Source organism: Anomaloglossus baeobatrachus, chromosome 5, assembly GCF_048569485.1.
Source record: "Anomaloglossus baeobatrachus isolate aAnoBae1 chromosome 5, aAnoBae1.hap1, whole genome shotgun sequence".
In the NCBI taxonomy this organism is placed as follows: domain Eukaryota; kingdom Metazoa; phylum Chordata; class Amphibia; order Anura; family Aromobatidae; genus Anomaloglossus; species Anomaloglossus baeobatrachus.
In genome coordinates, this window is record NC_134357.1 from 159,903,463 (window position 1) to 159,930,200 (window position 26,738).

The window sequence follows — 26,738 nt, forward strand, 5'->3', positions numbered from 1 at the left end:
CTTTTCCTTTTGCCTTCGCAGAGCCAATGGATTTCTACCAATATTGAGAGTTTTCAAGTCTTCTGTAGCTTGAAGACTTTAAATTGACCTGCTATGTTATGAAAAACTGCAAGCGTGTTTGTTATTATCCATATGTGCTCAACTGTACTATTTGTATTTTATGCTACTATTTAATGTATAAATGTAAAAATCTCTGAAAAGGAAAAAAAAGAAACATAGGAACCAGTGGCAGGCTAATAAGATACCAATGTAAATGAAACACTGACATGTAAACTATAGTGAAATGTGACGTTGAGTATTAGGCAACCTCCACCAATGCAAATAAGATCATAAGTTGTTCTCAAACAGATAAGATGAGTGGATAATAACATAGTTCAACTCACTAGTCATACAACACATTGAATAATATATGCATCTCTGGGCAAATATTCCATTCGATATCATAGGTTGACTTTTGTTTGTTGGAATTGTAGTATGCTGGCCTGGCAATACTTTTAACAGAGAATATTGATGCAACAGAGAACATACAAGTGGCAACCTATTATGTATCATTAAACATTTATACTTAGTACTTCTTAAAGAATGTGCTACTTCTGTAAACTGTGGACTTGGGCTCTCTAAAGTTTATAGAATTAATTGTACTGGTATGAAATTTATGAAGGCATTTGTTTGTATATAAACAGCTTTATGCAGCCTGATATTCGACTCATGGACACATTCTTACTTTTAGTGACTACTGCTTTATTGAGTGCTATCACACTTACCTGTAACATTTGTAGATAGCCTTCTTGGGGGTCACAAGGAAGTGAAGCAACACGATGGCTGTTACTCATACATCTGACATTATTGTCTTTAAGAGAAGGGAAGATTTGTCGTATAACAGTTATTCTTCCAAGAGCGCTGTGCACAAGTTCCACTATTTCAGCATCATTGATTTCCTAGACCAAAGAAAGAAAAAAAGAGTAGGTATTAAATGCCTGCTTCCTTATTCACATTCTGTACAGCCAGAACATCACAACTGTAAGAAAGGATTTATGCGTCTAAGTCTGTGTAGCTAGATGCTTGGTTGGTTTGCATGAACCTTGGCATTTGTGAAAATCTGCAGAAACCTGTGCACTCCATGTGATAAATAAAGTAAGCTCTAAGCTGACATGCATAAGAAAGTTGCTAACCTAGCTATATTACTTGGTTTGTTCCCTATTACCTATATATCTATGGTGTATTTACAATAGGTAAACACCTTGAAACTGAAGGCAAGAACTACAACTCTGGTTAAAATTAAGAGACCACTGAATAATTTTCAGTTTTTCTGATTTTTCTCTTTATAGGTATATTTTTTGAGTGAAATGTAAATTGTTCTTTTATTCTATAAACTACTGACAACATGTCTCCGACTTTCCAAGCAATAAATGTTGTATTTTTTTTCTGAAAATGAAAAATGGTCAAAATAACAAACAAATGCATTGCTTTCAGACCTCAAATAATGCAAAGAAAACAAGTTCATAATCATTTAGAAGCAACAATACTAATAATGTTTTATCTCAGGAAGAGTTCAGAAATCAATATTTTGTGGAATAACCATCATTTTTAATCACAGCTTTCATGCATCTTGGCATGCTTTCCATCAGTCTTTCACACTGCTTTTTAGGTGACCTTATGCCACTCCTGGTGCAAAAATGTAAGCAGTTCTTCTTTGTTTTATGGCTTGTGACTATCTATATTCCTCTTGATTAGATTCCAGAGGTTTTCAATGGGGTTCAGGTCTGGAGATTGGGCTGGCCATGACAGGGTTTTGATGTGATAATAATAATAATAATAATAATAATAATAATAATAATAATAATAATAATAAGTATTATTATTATAAATAACAATAATAAATATTATTATATTATTATATATTAGTGCATGTAAGAAAATATAAAGTTTATACAGTGCAACATATAAAGCTTGTATCAAAATGGTATTGTAGCAGAATTTTTTTACATATTGAGTTTAAGCCAACGAAAAAGCAAAGTATGAACTAATCCTTAACTCATACCATGTAGCTTACATCCACATTTCAAAAGTATGTATTCTGTGTATCTGATTCTAAAGTGAGTTTCATTTCACTCATCAAACATTTATCTTCATGCCTCTGTAACAGCTGTAGCCTGCTCTTAACTGAGAACATGTTTAACATGATAAGAAAAACACTCATTACATCTCAGTTTCACATTAATATACATTAATATAAACATTTAAAACTAAGCTACTTGATCTATAAATAGTGTCCATGCTGTTTATTAATTTGTGCCAAGTGTAAGAAATTACATGTATTCCTCTTATAACCGATATACAAGGGTTCATATTTAATTTATGTTTCATATTTGGTCTATTTTTTTTTATCTTCTATGCAAAGTTTTAAGAAACTGAATATTATAGTTAGTAGACGGGTAAGTAGATATAGCTTTAAGTTATTATGACATAATAAGGGGATGGTTAGTTGATCTTCCAATATGAACTTTGCATAAAGTGTTACTCTGTCTTCAAATAAAACAAGAAACTCCACAGCACTTTACATTCATTGGCATAATCTATTTTCTAACTTGATATACAGTATGGAGTTGTGTCAGTCTCTATACAATTCCATCACTGTGGCATTCTCAGGAGGGCAGCATATTGTCTTAGGGCTGTGTTTATGTGAGCAGTTTTAAACATTCCTGGGGTTTCAGCAAGCACTACAGTCCGCATAAGTTTTGTGAGAAGCACCTAGGTAACATAGGCAAGTTGAGAGGTGTTTTTTATTTTCTCTGTATGTCTGTTAGAATCTCTGACTCACATGAATCTGAATCACATGATTGATGAGTAATTGAATAAGAGGGACAAATGAATAAGTCCCTGATTGATGAGGGACTACTTAGGTATGGTGCACTGTAAATGACATAGGACATTCAACTAATCCTAAACTGCATACACGGCAGAATGAGCGAGGTAAGGGACTAGCTGTAAAGAAGTTTGATAATTATAGATTACTGGGAAGTAAATCCTTGAATGACCAAGTGTAAATTTTTCGTCAAATACTATATTGTGAAAGATGTCTAGGTATCACACCATGTGCAGAATTATTAGGCAAGTTGTATTTTAGAGGGTTTTTTTTATTATTGATCAACAACTATGTTCTCAATCAACTCAAAAGACTCAAATTTTAAAGCTTAATATTTTTGGAAGCTGGAGTGGTTTTTTTTTAGATTTGTCTATCTTAGGAGGATATCTGTTTGTGCAGGTATCTGTTACTCTGCAGAATTATTAGGCAACGTAATAAAAAGCAAATATATTCCGATTTCATTTGTTTATTTTCACCAGGTAAACCAATATAACTGCACAAAATTTAGAAATAAACATTTCTGACATGCAAAAACAAAACCCCAAAAAATTAGTGACCAATATAGCCCCCTTTCTTTATGATGACACTCAACAGTCTACCATCCATAGATTCTGTCACTTTCTTGATCTGTTCACGATCAACATTGCATGCAGCAGCCACCACAGCCTTCCTGACACTGTTCCGAGAGGTGTACTATTTTCCCTCCCTGTAAATCTCACATTTTATGAGGGACCACAGGTTCTCTATGGGATTCAGATTAGGTGAATAAGGGGGCCATGTCATTATTTTTTCATCTTTTAGACATTTACTGGCCAGCCACGCTGTGGAGTTGTTGGATGCATGTGATGGAGCATTGTCCTGCATGAAAATCATGTTTTTTCTTGAATGATACTGACTTCTTCCTGTACCACTGCTTGAATAAGTTGTCTTCCAGAAACTGGCAGTAGGTCTAGGAGTTGAGCTTCACTCCATCCTCAACCCGAAAAGGTCCCACAAGTTCATCTTTGATACCAGCCCATACCAGTACCCCACCTCCACCTTGCTGGCGTCTGAGTCGGAGTAGAGCGCTTTGCCCTTAACTGATCCAGCCTGTGGCCCATCCATCTGGCCCATCAAGAGACACTCTTGTTTCATCAGTCCATAAAATCTTTGAAAAATCAGTCTTAAGATATTTCTTGGCCCAGTCTTGACGTTTTATCTCATGTTTAGAGATGAGCGAACCGGTCCCGATTCGGCTCGAGGCCGGTTCGCCGAACGGAGGTCCCGTTCGAGTTCGGCTCGTCGAACGTTCGACGAACCGAACTCGAACTGCATAGGAAACAATGGCAGGCAATCACAAACACAGAAAAACACCTAGAAAACACCCTCAAAGGTGTCCAAAAGGTGACAAACAATTCACAACACATGGGAAAGTGACAAGGACATATACTTATGCAAAAACAAAAGAGCTGGACAAAGAAAAAGAGGAGGAGACACAGATATATGAGTATGTGCAAGGAAACATCGATGCCATTACTGTGCAACTTGAGCCCTGCTCATTTTAGGCTTCCAATCTGGATAAATTGCCTGAGCTTGCCACGTACGTCTTGGGGATCTTGTCGTGTCCTGCAGCCAGTGTTCTCTCGGAACCTTTCTTCAGTGCTGCTGGGGTCTGCTGACAGATAAGCACACGCGTCTGTCCACTGACAATGTGGACATGGCTCTCAGAGGACTTTTCTTCCCCTGGGTCAGCCAGGGGAGGCGAAAGGCACGCGTATTTTTGAGAGTGCTTCATGCAAAGCATCTTTTTCATTTTGAAAAGGGGCATCAACTGATTTCAGTCAAGAGGGGTGTGTGTGGCCCAATTAGTGGCAACGAGGGAGACTGTGGTTGGAGTCCCCTCGCTGTGTTTCTAAAAGAACCAAAATGAACAAATCATAGCTCTCAGAGGACTTTTCTTCCCCTGGGTCAGCCAGGGGAGGTGAAAGGCACGCGTATTTTTGAGAGTGCTTCATGCAAAGCATCTTTTTCTTTTTCAAAAGGGGGCTCAACCGATGCCAGTCAAGTGGGGTGTGTGTGGCCCAATTAGTGGCAACGAGGGAGACTGTGGTTGGAGTCCCCTCGCTGTGTTTCTAAAAGAACCAAAATTAACAAATCATGGCTCTCAGAGGACTTTTCTTCCCCTGGGTCAGCCAGGGGACGGGAAAGGCACGCGTATTTTTGAGAGTGCTTCATGCAAAGCATCTTTTTCTTTTTCAAAAGGGGGCTCAACCGATGCCAGTCAAGTGGGGTGTGTGTGGCCCAATTAGTGGCAATGAGGGAGACTGTGGTTGGAGTCCCCTCGCTGTGTTTCCGAAAAGAACCAAGATGAACAAGTCATGGCTCTCAGAGGACGTTTCTTCCCCTGGGTCAGCCAGGGGACGGGAAAGGCACGCGTATTTTTGAGAGTGCTTCATGCAAAGCATCTTTTTCATTTTGAAAAGGGGCATCAACTGATGTCAGTCAAGAGGGGTGTGTGTGGCCCAGTTAGTGGAAACGAGGGAGACTGTGGTTGGAGTCCCCTCGCTGTGTCTCTAAAAGAACCAAGATGAACAAGTCATGGCTCTCAGAGGACTTTTCTTCCCCTGGGTCAGCCAGGGGACGGGAAAGGCACGCGTATTTTTGAGAGTGCTTCATGCAAAGCATCTTTTTCATTTTGAAAAGGGGCATCAACTGATGTCAGTCAAGAGGGGTGTGTGTGGCCCAGGTGGTGGAAACGAGGGAGACTGTGGTTGGAGTCCCCTCGCTGTGTCTCTAAAAGAACCAAGATGAAAAAGTCATGGCTCTCAGAGGACTTTTCTTCCCCTGGGTCAGCCAGGGGACGGGAAAGGCACGCGTATTTTTGAGAGTGCTTCATGCAAAGCATCTTTTTCATTTTGAAAAGGGGCATCAACCGATGTCAGTCAAGAGGGGTGTGTGGGGCCCAGTTAGTGGAAAAGAGGGAGACTGTGGTTGGAGTCCCCTCGCTGTGTCTCTAAAAGAACCAAGATGAACAAGTCATGGCTCTCAGAGGACTTTTCTTCCCCTGGGTCAGCCAGGGGACGGGAAAGGCACGCGTATTTTTGAGAGTGCTTCATGCAAAGCATCTTTTTCATCTTTAAAATTGGGTCAACTGATGCCAGTCAAGTGGGGTGTGTGTGGCCCAATTAGTGGCAATGAGGGAGACTGTGGTTGGAGTCCCCTCGCTGTGTTTCCGAAAAGAACCAAGATGAACAAGTCATGGCTCTCAGAGGACGTTTCTTCCCCTGGGTCAGCCAGGGGACGGGAAAGGCACGCGTATTTTTGAGAATGCTTCATGCAAAGCATCTTTTTCATTTTGAAAAGGGGCATCAACTGATGTCAGTCAAGAGGGGTGTGTGTGGCCCAGTTAGTGGAAACGAGGGAGACTGTGGTTGGAGTCCCCTCGCTGTGTCTCTAAAAGAACCAAGATGAACAAGTCATGGCTCTCAGAGGACTTTTCTTCCCCTGGGTCAGCCAGGGGACGGGAAAGGCACGCGTATTTTTGAGAGTGCTTCATGCAAAGCATCTTTTTCATTTTGAAAAGGGGCATCAACTGATGTCAGTCAAGAGGGGTGTGTGTGGCCCAGTTAGTGGAAACGAGGGAGACTGTGGTTGGAGTCCCATCGCTGTGTCTCTAAAAGAACCAAGATGAACAAGTCATGGCTCTCAGAGGACTTTTCTTCCCCTGGGTCAGCCAGGGGACGGGAAAGGCACGCGTATTTTTGAGAGTGCTTCATGCAAAGCATATTTTTCATTTTGAAAAGGGGCATCAACTGATGCCAGTCAAGAGGGGTGTGTGTGGCCCAGTTAGTGGAAACGAGGGAGACTGTGGTTGGAGTCCCCTCGCTGTGTCTCTAAAAGAACCAAGATGAACAAGTCATGGCTCTCAGAGGACTTTTCTTCCCCTGGGTCAGCCAGGGGACGGGAAAGGCACGCGTATTTTTGAGAGTGCTTCATGCAAAGCATCTTTTTCATTTTGAAAAGGGGCATCAACCGATGTCAGTCAAGAGGGGTGTGTGGGGCCCAGTTAGTGGAAACGAGGGAGACTGTGGTCGGAGTCCCCTCGCTGTGTCTCTAAAAGAACCAAGATGAACAAGTCATGGCTCTCAGAGGACTTTTCTTCCCCTGGGTCAGCCAGGGGACGGGAAAGGCACGCGTATTTTTGAGAGTGCTTCATGCAAAGCATCTTTTTCATCTTGAAAATTGGGTCAACTGATGCCAGTCAAGTGAGGTGTGTGTGGCCCAATTAGTGGCAATGAGGGAGACTGTGGTTGGAGTCCCCTCGCTGTGTTTCCGAAAAGAACCAAGATGAACAAGTCATGGCTCTCAGAGGACGTTTCTTCCCCTGGGTCAGCCAGGGGACGGGAAAGGCACGCGTATTTTTGAGAGTGCTTCATGCAAAGCATCTTTTTCATTTTGAAAAGGGGCATCAACTGATGTCAGTCAAGAGGGGTGTGTGTGGCCCAGTTAGTGGAAACGAGGGAGACTGTGGTTGGAGTCCCCTCGCTGTGTCTCTAAAAGAACCAAGATGAACAAGTCATGGCTCTCAGAGGACTTTTCTTCCCCTGGGTCAGCCAGGGGACGGGAAAGGCACGCGTATTTTTGAGAGTGCTTCATGCAAAGCATCTTTTTCTTTTTCAAAAGGGGGCTCAACCGATGCCAGTCAAGTGGGGTGTGTGTGGCCCAGTTAGTGGAAACGAGGGAGACTGTGGTTGGAGTCCCCTCGCTGTGTTTTACATGCTTTTAGAAGGGCATGACATGGCTTGGAGGTTGACTTTCATCATCTGCAAACTGTTGGCTACCAAAATGCTGCCTTTCCAACAACTGTGGTTATAGACAATGAGGAACATACTGATGAAGATGAGACGCAGATACCCGATTGGGATGACAACTTAAATATTCGGTCAGGGCAAGAAGAGGCTCGGTCTGAGGGGGAGGGGAGTGCAAACACAACAATTGATGATGAAGTTCTAGATCCCACCTACTGTCAACCCACAGTCAGACACTCGAGGAGGTCAACAGAGGCGGTGGAGGAGGATGCAACCGACGTCGAAGTAACCTTGCGCCTTCCTGGACACAGTCGGAGCACTGGTAGCACGTCTACAACTGCATCCTCAGCCACCACTCTGCCTCTGAGCATTATTCGGGGTGGATCAACAGGTCGCATGGCCTCTAAGCCTTGTCTAGCCTGGTCCTTTTTTGACATAAAAAAAGATCGCCCAAATTATGTGATCTGTAACATTTGGCATGGTTATCTTAGTAGAGGTCAAAACCTCAGCAGTTTGACAACTTCTTCCATGAATCGTTACATGAATAAATATCATATGGCCTGGTGGGAAGCTCACCGTGCTGCAATGCGGCCTAGCGGAGCCAACCATCCACCGCCTGCCCCTTCCAGTGCATCCGCGCGCTCGTCATCTTCTAGGACTGTGGGGACAGCTGTCACACCTGTTTTTCCACCCACAACTTCCACCACTGTAACCGCAACAGGCAGTTTGCTTGGTAGGTCGTCAGTTGGTTTGGAAGGGGAAACAAGTGATTGTGTACAGCTCTCTTAAACATCGATAGCACCAACGTTGGATGAAGGCAACATCATGTCTCCGCCTGCACTTTCCTCACAAACCTGCATTTTTCCAGGGACACCCTACTCAACACCGTCTACACACAGCAGCCAGATCTCTGTCCCTCAGATGTGGTCAAATAAAAGGCCACTTCCTGCGACCCATGACAAAGCTAAGAGGTTGACTCTATCCCTCTGTAAGCTGTTGGCTACCGAAATGCTGCCTTTCCGCCTAGTGGACACACAGGATTTTAGAGACCTTATGTCTGTCGCTGTGCCCCAGTACCAGATGCCTAGTCGGCACTACTTCTCTAAGAAAGGTGTGCCCGCGCTACACCAGCATGTCACACACAACATCACCGCTTCCTTGAGAAACTCTGTGTGTGAAAGGGTGCATTTCACCACCGATACTTGGACCAGTAAGCATGGACAGGGACGTTACATGTCGCTGACTGGGCACTGGGTAACTATGGTGATAGATGGTGAAGGGTCTGCTGCACAAGTCTTGCCGTCCCCACGACTTGTGTGTCAATCCTCTGTCTGTCCAAGTTCCGCCACTGCTTCTGCATCCTCCACCTCATCTGGGTCCTCCACCTCCGCCCCAAGCCTGCCTGGTCAGGCCACCAGCGTTCTCACTGCGCAGAAGGAATCACGCACCCCTCATTACTATGCTGGCAGCAGAGCGCAACGGCATCAGGCGGTCTTTAGCTTGACATGTCTTGGGAATAAGAGTCACACAGCTGAGGAGTTGTGGTCAGCTCTGCGGTCCGAGTTTAATAAATGGTTGTCTCCACTCAACCTGCAGCCTGGTAAGGCCGTGTGCGACAATGCTGCAAACCTGGGTGCGGCCCTTCGCCTAGGCAAGCTGGCACACGTGCCTTGTATGGCTCACGTGTTTAACCTTGTTGTCCAGCAATTTTAACCCACTATCACGGCCTAGATGGGCTTCTGCACAGGGCATGGTCACTCTCTGCTCACTTCTGCCGTTTAAACGCCGCAGCTGACTTGACTTGCATTGCTCCAGAAGTCTTTCAGCCTGCCGGTTCATCACCTGAAATGCGATGTATCGACACCCTGGAATTCGACTCTCCACATGATACAGAGAAAGCACCACCGAGCCCTGGTGCATTACGTCATGACGTATAGCCTAGGCCAATGAGATGCAGAGGTGGGGCAGATTACACTGCTAGAGTGGTCTCAGATCAAGGACCTATGCACCCTTCTGCACAGTTTCGACATGGCGACGAATATGTTTAGCGCTGACAATGCCATTATCAGCATGACGATTCCAGTCATTTACATGCTGGAGCACACGCTAAACACTATTCGGAGTCAGGGGGTGGGACAACAGGAAGGGGAGGAACTACAGGAGGATTCATATGCGCAAGACACAACAACATCACCAAGGTCCAGACGTTCATCATCACCAAGGCGCCAGGCATGGGACCATGGGGGACAGGGATCAACAAGGGCGCATGGTAGCAGGCGAGATGTTGAGGAAGGTGCAGGAGGACATGAAGATATGGAGGACGAACTGTCCATGGACATGGAAGACTCAGCAGATGAGGGGGACCTTGGTCAAATTTCAGTTGAAAGAGGTTGGGGGGAGATGTCAGAGGAAGAAAGAACGGTTAGCACCTCTATGCCACAAACACAGCGTGGACTTGGTCCGCATGGCTGCGCAAGACACATGAGTGCCTTCTTGTTGCACTACCTCCAACATGACCCTCGTATTGTCCAAATTAGAAGTGATGATGACTACTGGCTTGCCACACTATTAGATCCCCGGTACAAGTCCAAATTTTGTGACATAATTCCAGCCATAGAAAGGGACGCACTTATGCAGGAGTATCAGCAGAAGCTGTTACTCGATCTTAGATCCGCTTTTCCACCAAACAACCGTGCAGGTGCAGGGAGTGAATCTCCCAGTTGTAACTTGACAAACATGGGACGGTCTCGTCGTCTTCAACAGTCTACACGTACCAGTAGGACCGTATCTGGTGCTGGTAACAGCAATTTAATGGAATCTTTCCATAATTTTTTTAGACCCTCCTTTGCAAGGCCACCAGAGACAACAAGTCTGACACATAGTCAACGGCTGGAGAGGATGATACAGGAGTATCTACAAATGAACATCGATGCCATGACTTTGCAAATAGAGCCTTGCTCATTTTGGGCTTCAAATCTAGAAAAATGGCCAGAGCTATCCAGTTACGCCTTGGAGATTTTGGCGTGTACAGCTGCCAGCGTTGTCTCTGAACGTGTCTTCAGTGCTGCTGGGTGTGTGCTGACAGATAAGCGCACGCGTCTGTCCAGTGACAATGTGGACAGACTGACATTCATCAAAATTAACAAGTCATGGATCCAGAAGGAATTTACAACCCCTGTGTCATCCTGGGGAGAGTAAATGCTTGTGGATTTGGAATGTGCTTGATGCAAATCTAGCTGTGAAGTGTCCAACTATGGCACAACTGCTGCCACTGAATGGGTGGGTGTGTGTGGGGCACAATTTTTGGAAAAAAGGGAGGCTCCGCTTGGAGTAACCCTTGCTTACATTGTTTTTAAAAGGAGCCAAGATGACCAAGTCCTGGTTCAGCAAAGACTTTATCTACCTACCCCAGTGTCATGCTGGGGACGGTTAATTATGGCGTATTTTTGAATGTGCTTCATGCAAATCAAAACATCCTGTTTGCAACTAGGGCACAAGTGCTGCCACTGATGGGGTGTCTGTGTGCCCAATTTTTGGAAAAAAGGGAGACTCCGCTTGGAGTAACCCTTGCTTGCTGTGTTTTTTAAAAATGATACAAGATGAACAGATCTGAAGGCAAGATGAAGGCAACATCATGTCTCCGCCTGCACTTTCCTCACAAACCTGCATTTTTCCAGGGACACCCTACTCAACACCGTCTACAGACAGCAGCCAGATCTCTGTCCCTCAGATGTGGTCAAATAAAAGGCCACTTCCTGCGACCCATGACAAAGCTAAGTGGTTGACTCTATCCCTCTGTAAGCTGTTGGCTACCGAAATGCTGCCTTTACGCCTAGTGGACACACAGGATTTTACAGACCTTATGTCTGTCGCTGTGCCCCAGTACCAGATGCCCAATCACCACTGCTTCTCCAAGAAAAGCATGCCCGCGCTACACCAGCATGTCGCACACAACATCACCACTTCCTTGAGAAAATCTGTGTGCGACAGGGTGCATTTAAACACAGATACTTGGACCAGTAAGCATAGACAGGGTCATTACATGTCACTGACTGGGCACTGGCAAACTATGGTGAGAGATGGAGAAGGGTCTGCTGTACAAGTCTTGCCGTCCCCACGAGTTGTTTCAATCCTTCTTCTGTATGTAGAAGTTAATACACTGCTTCTGCCTCTTCAACCTCGTGTGGGTCCTCCACCTTGGCGCAAACCCTGTGTGGTCAGGCCACCCTTCCTTGCAACTGCGCACAAGGACTACCACACACCTCCTTACTATGCTGGCAGCAGAGCTCAATGCCATCAGGCGGTCAAAGTTTTACTTTGAAATGTATGGGAAATGTGAGTCACACCGCTATTCCAGAGAATAGTAGTCAGGCAGGGTCAAAACATTAATTGAGGAACAGGAACAGAATGGGACGGCCAGGACTTAATCAGAAAACAAGCAGAGGTGAAATGCGGATCGGCCAACAAGGTACATAAACAGCAAGCAGGAAAAGTAGTCAGGTAACAAGCACACAAAATCATAAAACTGAACTGGGGGTAAAATTAACCAGAGGTTCATAGCTATGTCTGGCAGTGGTCTGCAGACAGGATGGGCATAAAAAAAGGTGTGGTGTCTTCCCATTGGTTGTAGCTGAATGATGGTATTTCATCTGTGAGATACCCAACAGCTACATTCAGCCAGAGATTCTGCATCTGTCAAGGTAATGCTGCCCAGTGGGTGAGCATAACCTGCGTCCACCTGCGCCGCTGGCATCGACTACTCTCCCATCATCAGCACTATTCATGAAAGGAACACGTTGTCACCTGGCGACCGGAGTACAAATTGACGGAGCGGACTCCGTTGGTGACTTAACAGCCGTGTGCGGCAATGATGCAAACCTGGCTGCGGGCCATCCTCAGGGCAATGTGACACACGTGCCTTGTATGGCTCACGTGTTGAACCGAATTCTCCAGCAATTTTTAAAACACCATCACGGCCTACATGGCCTTGTGCAGCGGGCACGCTCGCTATGTGCTCACTTCCATCGTGCGCACACAGCAGCTCAACAACTTTCATCACTCCGGAAGTCTTAGGGTCTGGCAGTTAAACGCCGGAAATGCGATGTTCCGACACGCAGGAATTGGAATCTGCACATGTTGCAGCGTGTGTGGCAGCACCGCAGAGCCCTGCTGAAATACGGGATGACATATATCCTGGGATAACTTGATCAAGAGGTGGTGCAGATCACGCTGCTGGAGTGGCGTCAGATCAAGGACCTATGCACCCTGCTACACAGTTCACAAATGTCGACGAAGATGTTTAGCACTGGCAATGTCATTCTCAGCGTGACAATTCTGGTCATCTACATGATGGAGCACACTGTAATTATTATTCGGAGTCAGGTGTTGGGACAAGAGGAAGGGGAGGAAGTACAGGAGGAGTCATATGCGGAAGGGATAACAAGATCTATGAGGTCCAGATGGTCAGCGGCACCTATGCGGCAGTCATGGTGAGGGAGAGGGATTAACAAGGGCGCATAGTATCAGCAAAAAGTGTTGATGAAAGTGCAGGAGCCCATGAAGAAATGGAGGACGAACTGGCGATGGGCATGGAAGACTCAGCAGATGAGTGAGAGCTTGCTCACATTTCGGTTGTGCGAGGTTGTGGGGAGAGGGCAGAGGAAGGATGCACGATTCTCACCTCTCTGCCACCAACACACCAAGGACTTGGTCCTCCTGGATGCACAAGACACATGAGCGCCTTCTTGCTGCACTACCTACATGACCCTCGGATTGTATGAATTTGAAGTAATCCTGAATACTGGGTTGCCACACTGTTAGATCCCCGGTACAAGACAAAATTTGGCGAACTAATTCCTGCCATAGAAATGGACGCACGTATACAGGAGTATCTGCAGAATGTGGTACGCAATCTTAGATCTACTTTTCCACTAAACACCAATGCTGCACAGAGTGAATCTCAACGCTTTGTCATGGATAGGAGGAAATGGTCTTTTACTTGTCCACATCGGAGGGACCGAGGGATGGCTGCTGTGCTGAGATGGCGTTGAGTACGGTGTCCCTGCACAGTTGCACTTTTGGTCATATCCCAAAATGAGTTGAAAAAGGACAGATGCTGTTGGAAAGGGGAACAGGTGTGTTGGAAAGGGGAAAAAAGTTTTGGTCCGTGGATTTGGTGGTTAAGCAACTGTAACATTTGCTGAAGAAACACCATCTGTTACAGTGGGACTGGCAGATTTGGATAAAGTGTTATATAATCTGTGACCGCTATATAACGAAAATTAATAAGAAAAGAAAGAGAAAGGTATATATCCCCATCAGCAGTCAGTGTCCACCGTGCTCCCAGTTGGAAAAGGAGAGGTTGGCAACTGGAAGGTTTGGTGGAGGACACAGAGCTGTGTGGCTATGAAACTAATAGTAGCCTGAACCGAGTAAGACGCCATTTGGATCTGGAGACTGGGAGCCCTGTTAGCGTCACAGGGTCCACATGCCCACCCAGCCCAGGAACTCCCTGTTAACAACACAGGGGCCATTGAGTACGCTGACCGTGTGCGTAGGGGCACACCTGTGGACAGCAGGCGCATCAGCAGCAGCAGGCATGTTAATGCCACTGGGCTGCACAAGCAGGACTGGTAGGACAGGAGCTGGTCTTAACCATTCTGCGTTACCAACTGTGGTGGTGGCCTGCATCGACACCCTATCCCTGCCTACCTCTGGCCTAAAGCCGCAATGGGTTCAACACATGGAGGTGTGCTCTTTCGGAGCATAATAGAAGACTGCGCACCTCCTTGTTGGCTCCAGCCCCTTTTATAACCTGGGTCCGCCCCAAACCAGGGTGATCCACAATGCACCTCCTGGAGACAAAAGTAGAGTGACACGTCATGAGTGGCATAACTAGCGTCCTATTTGGAAACGCAACTTCAATGATGACCTCATGGCTGCCATGACCCAAACACCTCAACAGTCATCGTCTGACCATCAATAATGCGGTGACAAGTCATAGGTGTGGGCCTCTGCAAGCCATTTGGGAGGACACCTGATGCCCTGTGGTCTATATGGGACCCCCACATCAGGGCCAGGGCCAAAGAGTTCATTACCGGACCTAGTCTCTGATGCAGGAAGTGCCTGAGCATGCTCAGTAGCATGAAATACAGTCTCTGAAAAAAGACTATCAGCTTTAGCATGGTGTCTAGGCACAAAACAGGACTTAGACCCGGCACGGAATGCAAGCACCTGTGCAAAGAGGCTTTTCACACTTAGTGTGAGAGCATGCGCTGTATCCCGAAAAGAAGACTTAGCGTCAGGAATAGCACAGTCAGGCTGAGCATACTCACTACGCGAAACACTGTAATTATGCTACAGCTGGGGTACATCAGCACACGCATGCGCACTAGCTGCCTCTCCACACTTAGACGTGGAGGGGAAATTGCTCTTGGAGATGCTGTCTATGAACAGAAGGAAAAGCTAAAGGAAGCCTGACTTTCTATCCCTCCGAATTATGAAATGCAGCAATGAATTCCATGAGTTTGCTATAACATTAGCGTAGCAAAATGTGCATGAGGGTGTCATGTAGAGGTGCTAGAAATAGCTTGGCACCAGTGGGGCACTAATGGAATACAACAGCCAGTTCTATGATGCCACTAAATGGGAGTATTTTGTGCTATCATTATAGCTTATTAAAAACAGAGCAGGAGGTTGTCATGCAGAGGTGCTGCACATAGATTTGCAGTAGTGTGAATAGACAAAAGTACAATAGCCACGTTTAGGATGCCACTAGGTACACTGAGTGTTTGCTAGTATAATGGCTTAGTTTAAAAAAGTTTGAGTGTGCAATGCAGGCAGACGTGCTGCAAATATGTTTACAATAGTGGGAATAGACAAAAGTACAATAGCCACGTTTAGGATGCCACTAGGTACACTGAGTGTTTGCTAGTATAATGGCTTAGTTTAAAAAAGGTGGAGTGTGCAATGCAGGCAGACGTGCTGCAAATATGTTTACAATAGTGTGAATAGACAAAAGTACAATAGCCACGTTTAGGATGCCACTAGGTACACTGAGTGTTTGCTAGTATAATGGCTGAGTTAAAAAAAGGTGGAGTGTGCAATGCAGGCAGACGTGCTGCAAATATGTTTACAATAGTGTGAATAGACAAAAGTACAATAGCCACGTTTAGAATGCCACTAGGTACACTGAGTGTTTGCTAGTATAATGGCTGAGTTTAAAAAAGTTTGAGTGTGCAATGCAGGCAGACGTGCTGCAAATATCTTTACAATAGTGTGAATAGACAAAAGTACAATAGCCACGTTTAGGATGCCACTAGGTACACTGAGTGTTTGCTAGTATAATGGCTGAGTTAAAAAAAGGTGGAGTGTGCAATGCAGGCAGACGTGCTGCAAATATGTTTACAATAGTGTGAATAGACAAAAGTACAATAGCCACGTTTAGGATGCCACTAGGTACACTGAGTGTTTGCTAGTATAATGGCTGAGTTTAAAAAAGTTTGAGAGTGCAATGCAGGCAGACGTGCTGCAAATATCTTTACAATAGTGTGAATAGACAAAAGTACAATAGCCACGTTTAGGATGCCACTAGGTACACTGAGTGTTTGCTAGTATAATGGCTTAGTTTAAAAAAGTTTGAGTGTGCAATGCAGACAGACGTGCTGCAAATATCTTTACAATAGTGTGAATAGACAAAAGTACAATAGCCACGTTTAGGATGCCACTAGGTACACTGAGTGTTTGCTAGTATAATGGCTGAGTTAAAAAAAGGCGGAGTGTGCAATGCAGGCAGACGTTCTGCAAATATGTTTACAATAGTGTGAATAGACAAAAGTACAATAGCCACGTTTAGGATGCCACTAGGTACACTGAGTGTTTGCTAGTATAATGGCTGAGTTAAAAAAAGGTGGAGTGTGCAATGCAGGCAGACGTGCTGCAAATATGTTTACAATAGTGTGAATAGACAAAAGTACAATAGCCACGTTTAGGATGCCACTAGGTACACTGAGTGTTTGCTAGTATAATGGCTGAGTTTAAAAAAGTTTGAGTGTGCAATGCAGGCAGACGTGCTGCAAATATCTTTACAATAGTGTGAATAGACAAAAGTCCAATAGCCACGTTTAGGATGCCACTAGGTACACTGACTGTTTGCTAGTATAATGGCTTAGTTTAAAAAAGTTTGAGTGTGCAATGCAGGCAGACGTGCTGCAAATATCTTTACAATAGTGTGAATAGACAAAAGTACAATAGCCACGTTTAGGATGCTACTAGGTACACTGACTGTTTGCTAGTATAATGGCTTAGTTAAAAAGAGTTGGAGTCTGCAATGCAGGCAGACGTGCTCTGCAAATGTCTTTGCACTAGTGGGACTATAGCAAAGTCCAATAGCCACGTTTAGGATGCCACTAGGTACACTGAGTGTTTGCTAGTATAATGGCTTAGTTTAAAAAAGTTGGAGTGTGCAATGCAGGCAGACGTGCTCTGCAAATGTCTTTGCACTAGTGGGACTATAGCAAAGTCCAATAGCCACGTTTAGGATGCCACTAGGTACACTGAGTTTTTGCTAGTAAAATGGCTTAGTTTAAAAAAGTTGGAGTGTGCAATGCAGGCAGACGTGCTCTGCAAATGTCTTTGCACTAGTGGGACTATAGCAAAGTCCAATAGCCACGTTTAGGATGCCACTAAGTATACTGACTGTTTGCTAGTAAAATGGCTTAGTTTAAAAAAGTTGGAGTGTGCAATGCAGGCAGACGTGCTCTGCAAATGTCTTTGCACTAGTGGGACTATAGCAAAGTCCAATAGCCACGTTTAGGATGCCACTAGGTACACTGAGTGTTTGCTAGTATAATGGCTTAGTTATAATGAGTTGGAGTGTGCAGAGGACAAGAGGGTACAGTGGCAGGATTGTGGGTATGGGTAGAGGAATGGAAGCCTGCCTTTCTATTCCCTCCTAATGGTGAAATGCAGGGAGGAAATCCCTGACCTTGGCTACACAGACGCTGTTGCTGTTTTCAGGACCTGTCACCTATGGCTCTCTGACCCTGCTGGTTTGAGCCCTTAAAAGGACTGCTAGAAAGTGCTCTCCCTAAGCTGTCTAACGCTGTGTATGCAGCGCATACAGCTGTATCGGCGATAGGACTCAGGAGGACGGAGCTGCGACAGTGATGTCTGACACCAAAGACGCAGAAGGCAGATAATGGCGTCCTGGGAGGAAAATGTCCGTTTTTATAATGCAGGGACATGTGACATGGACATCCTATCACACATGCCGTTGCTTCTCTGGCTCAAAGTCCACTTAGCTGTGTGTGTCTGGGATTGGCTGACATGCTGGCCCGCCCCACAAGACGCGCGCGCTTAGGGAAGGAAGACAAGAAAAAAAAAAAAAAATGGCGATCGCCATTATAGAAACAGCAGTGATCTGAAGGCGCTGTTCACGCACACTATACACTGAAATGTCATAATAGTGTGATTCACAGAGTGACTTACACTATTACAGCAGAAACCAAGCTAGGATTTAGCTGGTTTTTTGCTGCTAGAACCGTTCTCGAACGTTTCTAGAACTATCGAGCTTTTGCAAAAAAGCTCGAGTTCTAGTTCGATCTAGAACATGCCCCAAAATCACTCGAGCCTAGAACTGGAGAACCACGAACCACGAACCGCGCTCAACTCTACTCATGTTTCTTGTTCAAAGGTGGTCGTTTTTCATCCCTCCTTACCTTGACCATGTCCCTAAGTATAGCACACCTTGTGCTTTTTTAAACTCCAGCAATGCTGCAGCTCAGAAATATGGCCAAACTGGTGGCAAATGGCATCTTGGCAGCTTCACGCTTGATTTTCCTCAATTCATGGGCAGTTATTTTGCGCCTTTTTTGCCCAACACGCTTCTTGCAACCCTGTTGACTATTTGATATGAAATGCTTGATTGTTCAGTGATCACGCTTCAAAAGTTTGGCAATTTCAAGACTGCTGCATCCCTCTGCAAGACATCTCACAATTTTGTACTTTTCTGTGCCTGTCAAATCTCTCTTCTGACCCATTTTGCCAAAGGAAAGGAAGTTGTCTAATAATTAAGCACACCTTATAGGGTGTTGATGTCATTACACCACACTCCTCATTACAGAGATGCACATCACCTGATTTACTTAATTGGTAGTTTGCTCTCAAGCCTATACAACTTGAAGTAGAACAACATGTATAAAAATTATCATGTGATCAAAATACTCATTTGCCTAATAATTCTGCACACAGTGGGGAGCAGTGATGTTTTGGGCCTGTTGCTGAGCAACACCGACTTTCATGCTGAAACACCCAGCCATGTTTCATCTTCAATGCCCTTGCTTATGGAAGGAGGTTTGCACTCAAAGTCTCACAAAAAATGGCCCCCATTCATTCTTTCATGTACACGGATCAGTCATCCTGGTCTCTTTGAAGAGATACAGCCCCAAAGCTTGATTTTGCCACCTCCATGCTTTACAGTAGGTATAGTGTTCTTTGGATGCAACTCAGCATTCTGTCTCCTCCAAACATGACGAGTTGTGTTTCTACCAAACAGTTCTACTTTGGTTTCAACAGACCATATGACATTCTCACAATACTCTTCTGGATAATCCAAATACTCTCTATCAAACTTCGGACGGGCCCAGACATGTACTGGCGTATGCAGGGGAACATGTCTGGCACTGCAAGATCTGAATCCCTGGTGGTGAAGTGTGTTACTGATGGTAGCCTTTGCTATGGTGATCCCAGCTCTATGCAGATCATCCACTAGGTCCACCCGTGTGTTTCTGGGATTTTTGATCACCGTTCTTGTGATCATTTTGACACACGGTATGAGATCTTGCATATAGCCCCAGATTGAGGGAGATTATCAGTAGTCTTGTATGTCTTCCCTTTTCTTATTATTGCTCCCACAGTTGATTTCATCACACCAAGCTGCTTGCCTGTTGCAGATTCAGTCTTCCCAGCCTGGTGCAGGGAACAATTTTGTTTCTGATGCTCTTCGACAACTCTATGGTCTTCACCATAGTGGAGTTTGGAGTGTGACTGTTTGAGGATGTGGACAGGTGTCTTTTATACTGATAACAAGTTCAAACAGGTGCCATTACTACAGGTAACGAGGGGAGGACAGAGGAGCCTCTTAAAGAAGATGTTACAGGTCTGTGAGAGCCCGAAATCTTGCATATTTTTAGATGACTAAATAGTTATTTGCCACCATAATTTGCATATAAAAAAATCTTGCCAAATCAGACAAGGTGATATTCTGGATTTGTTTTCTCATTTTGTCTCTCATAATTGTGGTCTATCTATGATGTCAATTACAAGCCTCTCTCATCTATTTAAGTGGGAGAACTTGCACAATTGGTGGCTGCTAAAATACTTTTTTTCCCCACTGTATGCTGCATGTATAAAATACAAAAGTAGTGAAATTTGCATGTGAAATACGGTGCTGTTGAATTAAAATTCAGTTACATAAAAAAAAAAAGATTCAAATTTTCTAGGTTCATCACATTTCTGTTAGAATATTGATTTGCCACAAATCAAAGTGATGTCACAATAGAAACACATCATAACCTGGTAGTTATCTATTGCCCATTTAATAAAACAGCTCACTCACAAACTTTTTATATTTGTTTTTTAGTAAATAAAAAAACAGTGCAAAATATATTCCTCCTAGTCCTAGTTATTTATGATCAGACAGACAGATCTTTGTAGAACTGTGACTCACTATGTTGGTGTCAAAGGTAACATAATCCTGTTGTGAGAGATATGCCATATATATATATTATAACCTCAAGACCCACCTCTTCCAACAAGCCTACAACCTACAATAGCCCTCAGCCCAGTAGACCACTGCGCAACCAGCTCTGTCCTCACCTATTGTACCATCACCCATTCCCTGCAGACTGTGAGCCCTCGCGGGCAGGGTCCTCTCTCCTCCTATACCAGTCTGTTTTGTACTGTTAATGATTGTTGTACGTATACCCTCTCTCACTTGTAAAGCGCCATGGAATAAATGGCGCTATAATAATAAATAATAATAATAATAATATTTCATAATTCCCATAACTTCTTTCAGCAAATTTGCTTACCAGAGGCAAAGGAGGTGAAATATGGTTAATATTTCATAGCATGATTGCCTGAATGGCTAGTTCCAGTAGATATAGTGTTTCTACTTTTTTTTTCTTTCACACTACATTTTCTTTGCCATATTATCTTTTTTCATACATTTAGTACAACAACTTGCCCAGAAGGACATATTAAAAAATGATAGGTAGGTAGAAAAATGTACTGAAAGGAAAATGTAACAGAAGGCTGCAGGAAAGGTAGGGCATGTCTGAATGTCAAATTTGACTTGTAAAAAAAGGTGTGTGCAAAATAATACTTAAATATTTACACTTTTTAAACCCTTCGAACAAAACTAAACCTCCAAAACAACATGATAAATACTAGAAATTGACACCACCAGAAAGCAAGCACCCACATCAGGGAACTATACTAGTGGGGTTTGAGCAAATGAACATTTAAACGATAAAGCAATTGTGCAAAAAAATTGCTTATAACACACAACTTGTGATAGGAAGCAAACTGAATTGTCTAAATTTTAGAGAATTTTCTTTTATGTTAAAAAGCATTTATTTAACCCTTTATAAATAGAATTGCATAATAAATTGCAAATCTCTGTACAGTCGCTTTTTTTCAGAATCTCTCAAATAAGATTTATATTTTTTTCCTGTAAAAAGTATTCTTCAGCCTCACTGTTGCTTTCTAGTGCATTGTAAATGAAGCAGGAATGTGTAATTATAATTAAAATGCATCAGGACAAATGTCAGCTACAGCATATCACTAATCAATCAAACTGTATCTGACATTGCTGCTGTGGACAATTATCCAATCTCTCTACGGCTGGTTTAAGACGTCCATGTTTCAGGTACGTGTGACATCCATTTTTAACACAGATGCCACATGTACCCATGTTATTATTTGCTGTTACTCACACGTCCGTGTTTTCACACGGACCGTGTGACCTCTCATGACCCCGCATGCACACACGCAGGCATGTTTGTTTTTTCTCCAGCAGCAGCACGGGTGTCACACGGATCGCACACTGATATAATCCATGTGATACGTACCAGAGAAAACACGGGTCTTTTTAATAGAAAGATTTTCTATATTTATCTGTATCTAGCGATGCTGTCTCCGGCTCTGCTGCCTCCCGCTCCTGACCGCTGCTCATTATACTCACTGAATATACAGTGCCCTGTGGAGCTGGAAGGAGAAGCAGTGCTGGGGACTTAGGTGTCAGGGACCGCATCGCTGGGTGAGTATACAGCAGTGCGTGTGTGTGTGTGTTCAGTGTATACATGCATGTGCACTATGTGTGTGTATGTGCTCGGTTATTCATGTGTGTCTGCTATGTGTGTATACATATGTGTGTATATGTGCTCAGTGTATACGTGTGTGTGTGTATGTGGGTGTGTGTAGTGAGAACCTGGAAGCCGGATCATCGCGGGGACAGCATCGGGGTCTCACAGCAATATACTCTGATGAGCCCGTGAAGCTGTAGAGTTGGTGTCACGGGGTTCATCAGGATGTCATCAGAGTTCATTGGGAACTGCAATGACCTCCTGGATGTCACTGTGCTTGCATAATACTCACCTGTCCCACACGGTGCTGTCCTCGGCAGTGCTGTACCCAGTGCTGTCACAGGACTGCTCCGGCTTCAAAGTCCTTAGCGCAGTGAATAATTGATGAATATAATGAGCGGCAGTCAGGAGCAGGAGGCAGCAGAGCCGGAGATGGCAGGTAAATATGGAAAATCTTCTTATTTCACAGACCCGTGTTTTCTCCGGTACCTGTCACACGTATGCAAACATGGATGTCACACATGTGACACACGTGTGAGACACGTATGACTATAACTATGCGTTTGACTGGTACCTGATTAAACACGGAAGCCTGAAACTGGCCTACCTCGCTGGAATCAGTGTATTATTCACAGATGACTGCACTCATCTTCACTGCAATAGCTGCTAGGAGTTTGTATCTTCTCCTCGTGTTTGCATGGATTTCCTCTGGGTTCTCCGATTTCCTCCCACACTTCAAAAAAAGTCATATAGATTGGGACTTTAGATTGTGAGTCCCAATGGGGACAGTGTTCCTGATGTATGTAAAACGCTGCAGAATATGTTAGCGCTATATAAAAATAAAGATTTGAAAATATTTTATAGCTGTACAATACATTGGCTCAATGCTTTAGGGATTTGACTTCCTAAGTTTATTGCTGATCTTTGGGCTCTGACATCTTCTGCTGTATTCTAAATCAACCTTAATAGCTACTGCATGCCTTGATCAGGCTTTTATACAGGTCCTGATAGTTCATCCTGATTGTTTTTTTTTATACCATATGAATTCAAGCTTGAGGTCATGTCTACCATCTGATGCTGATGCAAGCTTCTGCAACATGTAAAACATTTGTGGGCATTCATTTAGCAAATTAAGTTGTAAATCCTACAAATTCACCAGTTCCAGCAAGACTTAACTCCAGTTCATTCACATTTTCTTCTACGTTCTTATCTCTAGTGCCCATTGGTCGCATTAGCAAACCCCTACATAGTCTCTTGATGTCAGGTGTCAGTTTGGCTGGTAGAATTGTAATTGTAGCTATACTTTAAATATAAATTTAATTCTGTTTAGTGTATCATATTATTCTGACAAGACTACTGTGAAAATTCGCAAGGAGCAGTAAGTATTTTTATGAGTTACTGTATATGATTTAAAGGAATACATTTTAACATTATATTTAATAAAATTTTCTGAGCAATTTTATTTGTTCTTTTTTTGTAGCAGAAACCTTGGACAAATTGGTCATATTATATGATATCTGACTTAAGGTAAATGCTGACAGATAAAGTAAATTATACCTAGGAAAAGTATGCAGAAAAAATGGACTAGTCATTTAAAAGCAGGCAATAGACTTGAAAATGAGTGAGTATTACAAACCTTAAGCAAAATTAATCAAAGGAGGACATGATTAAAGGAGAATTCAGAATAGCTACACTGAGCAAAATATATTTAATAGAAAATGAAAGAAGTGGTGGGATTCTATGAGTAGGAAGGAAATGGGCTGAAAAGAGTTTATGCAGTTTTATTTATTTATGGCAGCATAAAAAACAGAAGAAAAATGAAGTTGAGGGGTCAGAACAGAACCACAAAATAAACTCATACCGTGATACTTGAAAGAGTGTGAACCCTTAAGAATTTTCCATATATTTGTATGAATTTTACCTAACACTATATCTGATTTCCACGCAAATCCTAAAAGTAAATATAGAAATCCAAATTAAACATGAGTAAAAATAATATTAGACTTTATCACATTTTTTATTTGATTAAGAAAATGTCTAATATCACAAGTCTGTGAGTGGAAAAATGTTCACTTTTCCGATTAGCAGATAATGAAAAGGAGAAATTAGAGTGCTGTGTTTTCAATTAATAGGATGACAATCAGTTGTGAGTGGGCAACTTATTTTAAATAGTGACCTATGAAAATAGGATCTTTAGAACACATTTTTAGCAGTGTATGAAGAAAATAAATGTATGAGGACCTCTGAAGAAGAGTTACAAAATATATTTTTGGAGCTTTGACTTCACTAATCCACGAACAGATAGATTGTATAAAAAAGTAGGAAATTCAAAACCATTATCACAATCCCTCAGGCTGTGGATCATTGACTAACAAAGGTCAGTCCAGGAGCGAGGAATCCAGGTCAGAAAGAAACTAAAGGTAACTTTTAATCAACTAAATGTCTCTATCTTTAGCAAAAAAAAAACAAGAGAAAAATTTAAAATGAGCATATATCCTATAGTAAGAAAATAATACTAGTACATGTAATTAGCATAGGGAACATTGTTAACACTGTTTCATCAAAAAGCATAAAAGCCAGGTGTCCTCAGTTGGGACAGTCCTTGAACATTTGATCCCATTCCATCTTAGCTCTAGCAGTATGTTTAGGGTCGGTGTCCTGCTCAAAGTGGAACTTATGCGTCAATCTCAAGTCTTTTGCAGCCTTTAACAGATTTTCCTCCAGAACTGCTGTGTATTTAACTCCATGAATCTTCTCATCATTCCTGACCATCTTCTCTGTCCTTGCTGAATGAAAGTATCCCTACAGCAGGAAGCTGCCACCACCATGTTTGACACTGCATATGGAGTTTTCAGTGTGATGTAAAGGTTTAGTTTTCTGGCACTTATAGCATTTTGCATTTAGTCCAAAAATTTCTATTTAGATCTTATCTGACAAGAGTCCCTTGTATAAAGGCTAGACATCTCCCCCCAACAGAGCTTTCTGCAAACTGAAAACAGGACTTTAAATCGCTTACTTTAGAAAAATTGCTTTTTTTACCACTTTACCACTTTTTACCACTTTTACATAAAGGTCATATTTGTGGAGTATACAACTAATACAGACTTTTCGTCTGCACCAATACAAGTATGCACCATATAAGTATGATGCATTGAATTAGGCCAGAGATGATATTATGATGCACTTGGTCATCTATCATCTATCATCTGCCATCATCTAATCACCATGTCTATCTTCCCACAGGTATGTCAATTCATGCACTCTACTTTCCCATGAACTGATTTCCACTCCACTTTGCTCTGCTGTATTCTAATACCTGGTATGTCAATTCATGCACTCTACTTTTGCACTATATCTGACCTGTTCTTTCTTTGCTTCAATATCTTCGTGACATCCTCCAGCATCTCACTGTGATCTTTCCCCCCCCCCTGTTTTGCACCCCCCTTTTATGACCTTTGTTTATTTTGCCTATGTTAAGCTGCATCTTTTTTTTTTTTTTTTGATTGAGTGATCAAGGGGTTAGTCTTGCAACCCACCCCTTCACAGCTGAGTGCACTTGTATGTGTATATAGTGGGGCAACTAAAAGTCTGCACAAGACTTTTCGTCTGCACCAATACAAGTATGCACCATATAAGTATGGTGCATTGAATTAGGCCAGAATTGGGCCGGAAGTGACCGGAAGGTAACTGCATACATAGTCACTGTAAACAATGTTTGTGTTTCTATTCACCTTCACCCCTATAATACTTCACTTTCTACTGCCCCCTCTGATCCCTAAAGCCAGTAATGAACTATTCATCTCTCCCTCCATCCTCCCCACCCATCTTACCTTCCCCTCAGATATTTTCCTCCACATTTCCCCCAGTGTCTCCAGACACACACGTCCATCTCATGGCCTCTCCTGCTCCCACTTACTAACACTCTCATTGCTTCTCCTCACTGCTGGGGATATTGCTTCAAATCCTGGTCCTCCTCACCACATCCATATTGTCACTTCAAACCCTCTTCAACAACCTAACACAAATTTCCGCAACCTCACAAACCTCATACCCATTCACACAGCCCCCGCTCCCACAGTCCCACTAACAGGAGCACTATGGAACGCTCGCTCTGTCTGCAACAAACTATCCTACATTCTTGATCTGTTCATCACTAATAAACTCTCCTTCCTTGCCATCACAGAAACCTGGCTCACCCCCTCTGACACTGCCTCTCCTGCTGCACTTTCTTATGGCGGTGTCCAACTCTCTCACACTCCCCGCCCCACTAACAAGCATGGTGGAGGAGTTGGTTTGCTCCTGTCCGACCAATGCTCCTTTACACCAATTCCACTACCACCCTCTGTCACGCTCCCATCTTTTGAGGTGCACTCCGTACGCATCTACGCCCCCTCCAACCTTCAGCTGGATGTCATTTACCGCCCTCCAGGGCCAGCCACTGCCTTTTTTGACCATTTCACCACCTGGCTACTACACTTCCTTTCCACCGACATCCCCACCATCATCATGCGTGATTTCAACATCCCCATTGACACTTCCCACTCATCTGTCTCCAAAATTTCAACACTCACTTCCTCCTTCGGCCTCACCCAATGGTCTTCTGCAGCTACTCACAAAGATGGCCACACGCTGGACCTCATCTTCACTCGCCTCTGTTCCCTATCTAACCTCTCTAACTTGCCCCTCCCCCTGTCTGCCCACAACCTACTCACATTCTCT

General features: G+C 43.5%; 1 protein-coding gene across 3 annotated transcripts in view; it reads right to left on the minus strand.

The window, feature by feature from the left end:
• The window catches only part of GRID1 (glutamate ionotropic receptor delta type subunit 1), a 1,874,363-nt gene that overhangs the window by 578,969 nt on the left and 1,268,656 nt on the right, over positions 1–26,738 (minus strand). For all 3 annotated transcript variants that reach the window (XM_075348983.1, XM_075348986.1, XM_075348985.1), the window contains exon 6: positions 765–938. In XM_075348983.1, coding sequence (XP_075205098.1) covers positions 765–938 — 174 coding nt within the window. The remainder of the gene's footprint in view (positions 1–764; positions 939–26,738) is intronic.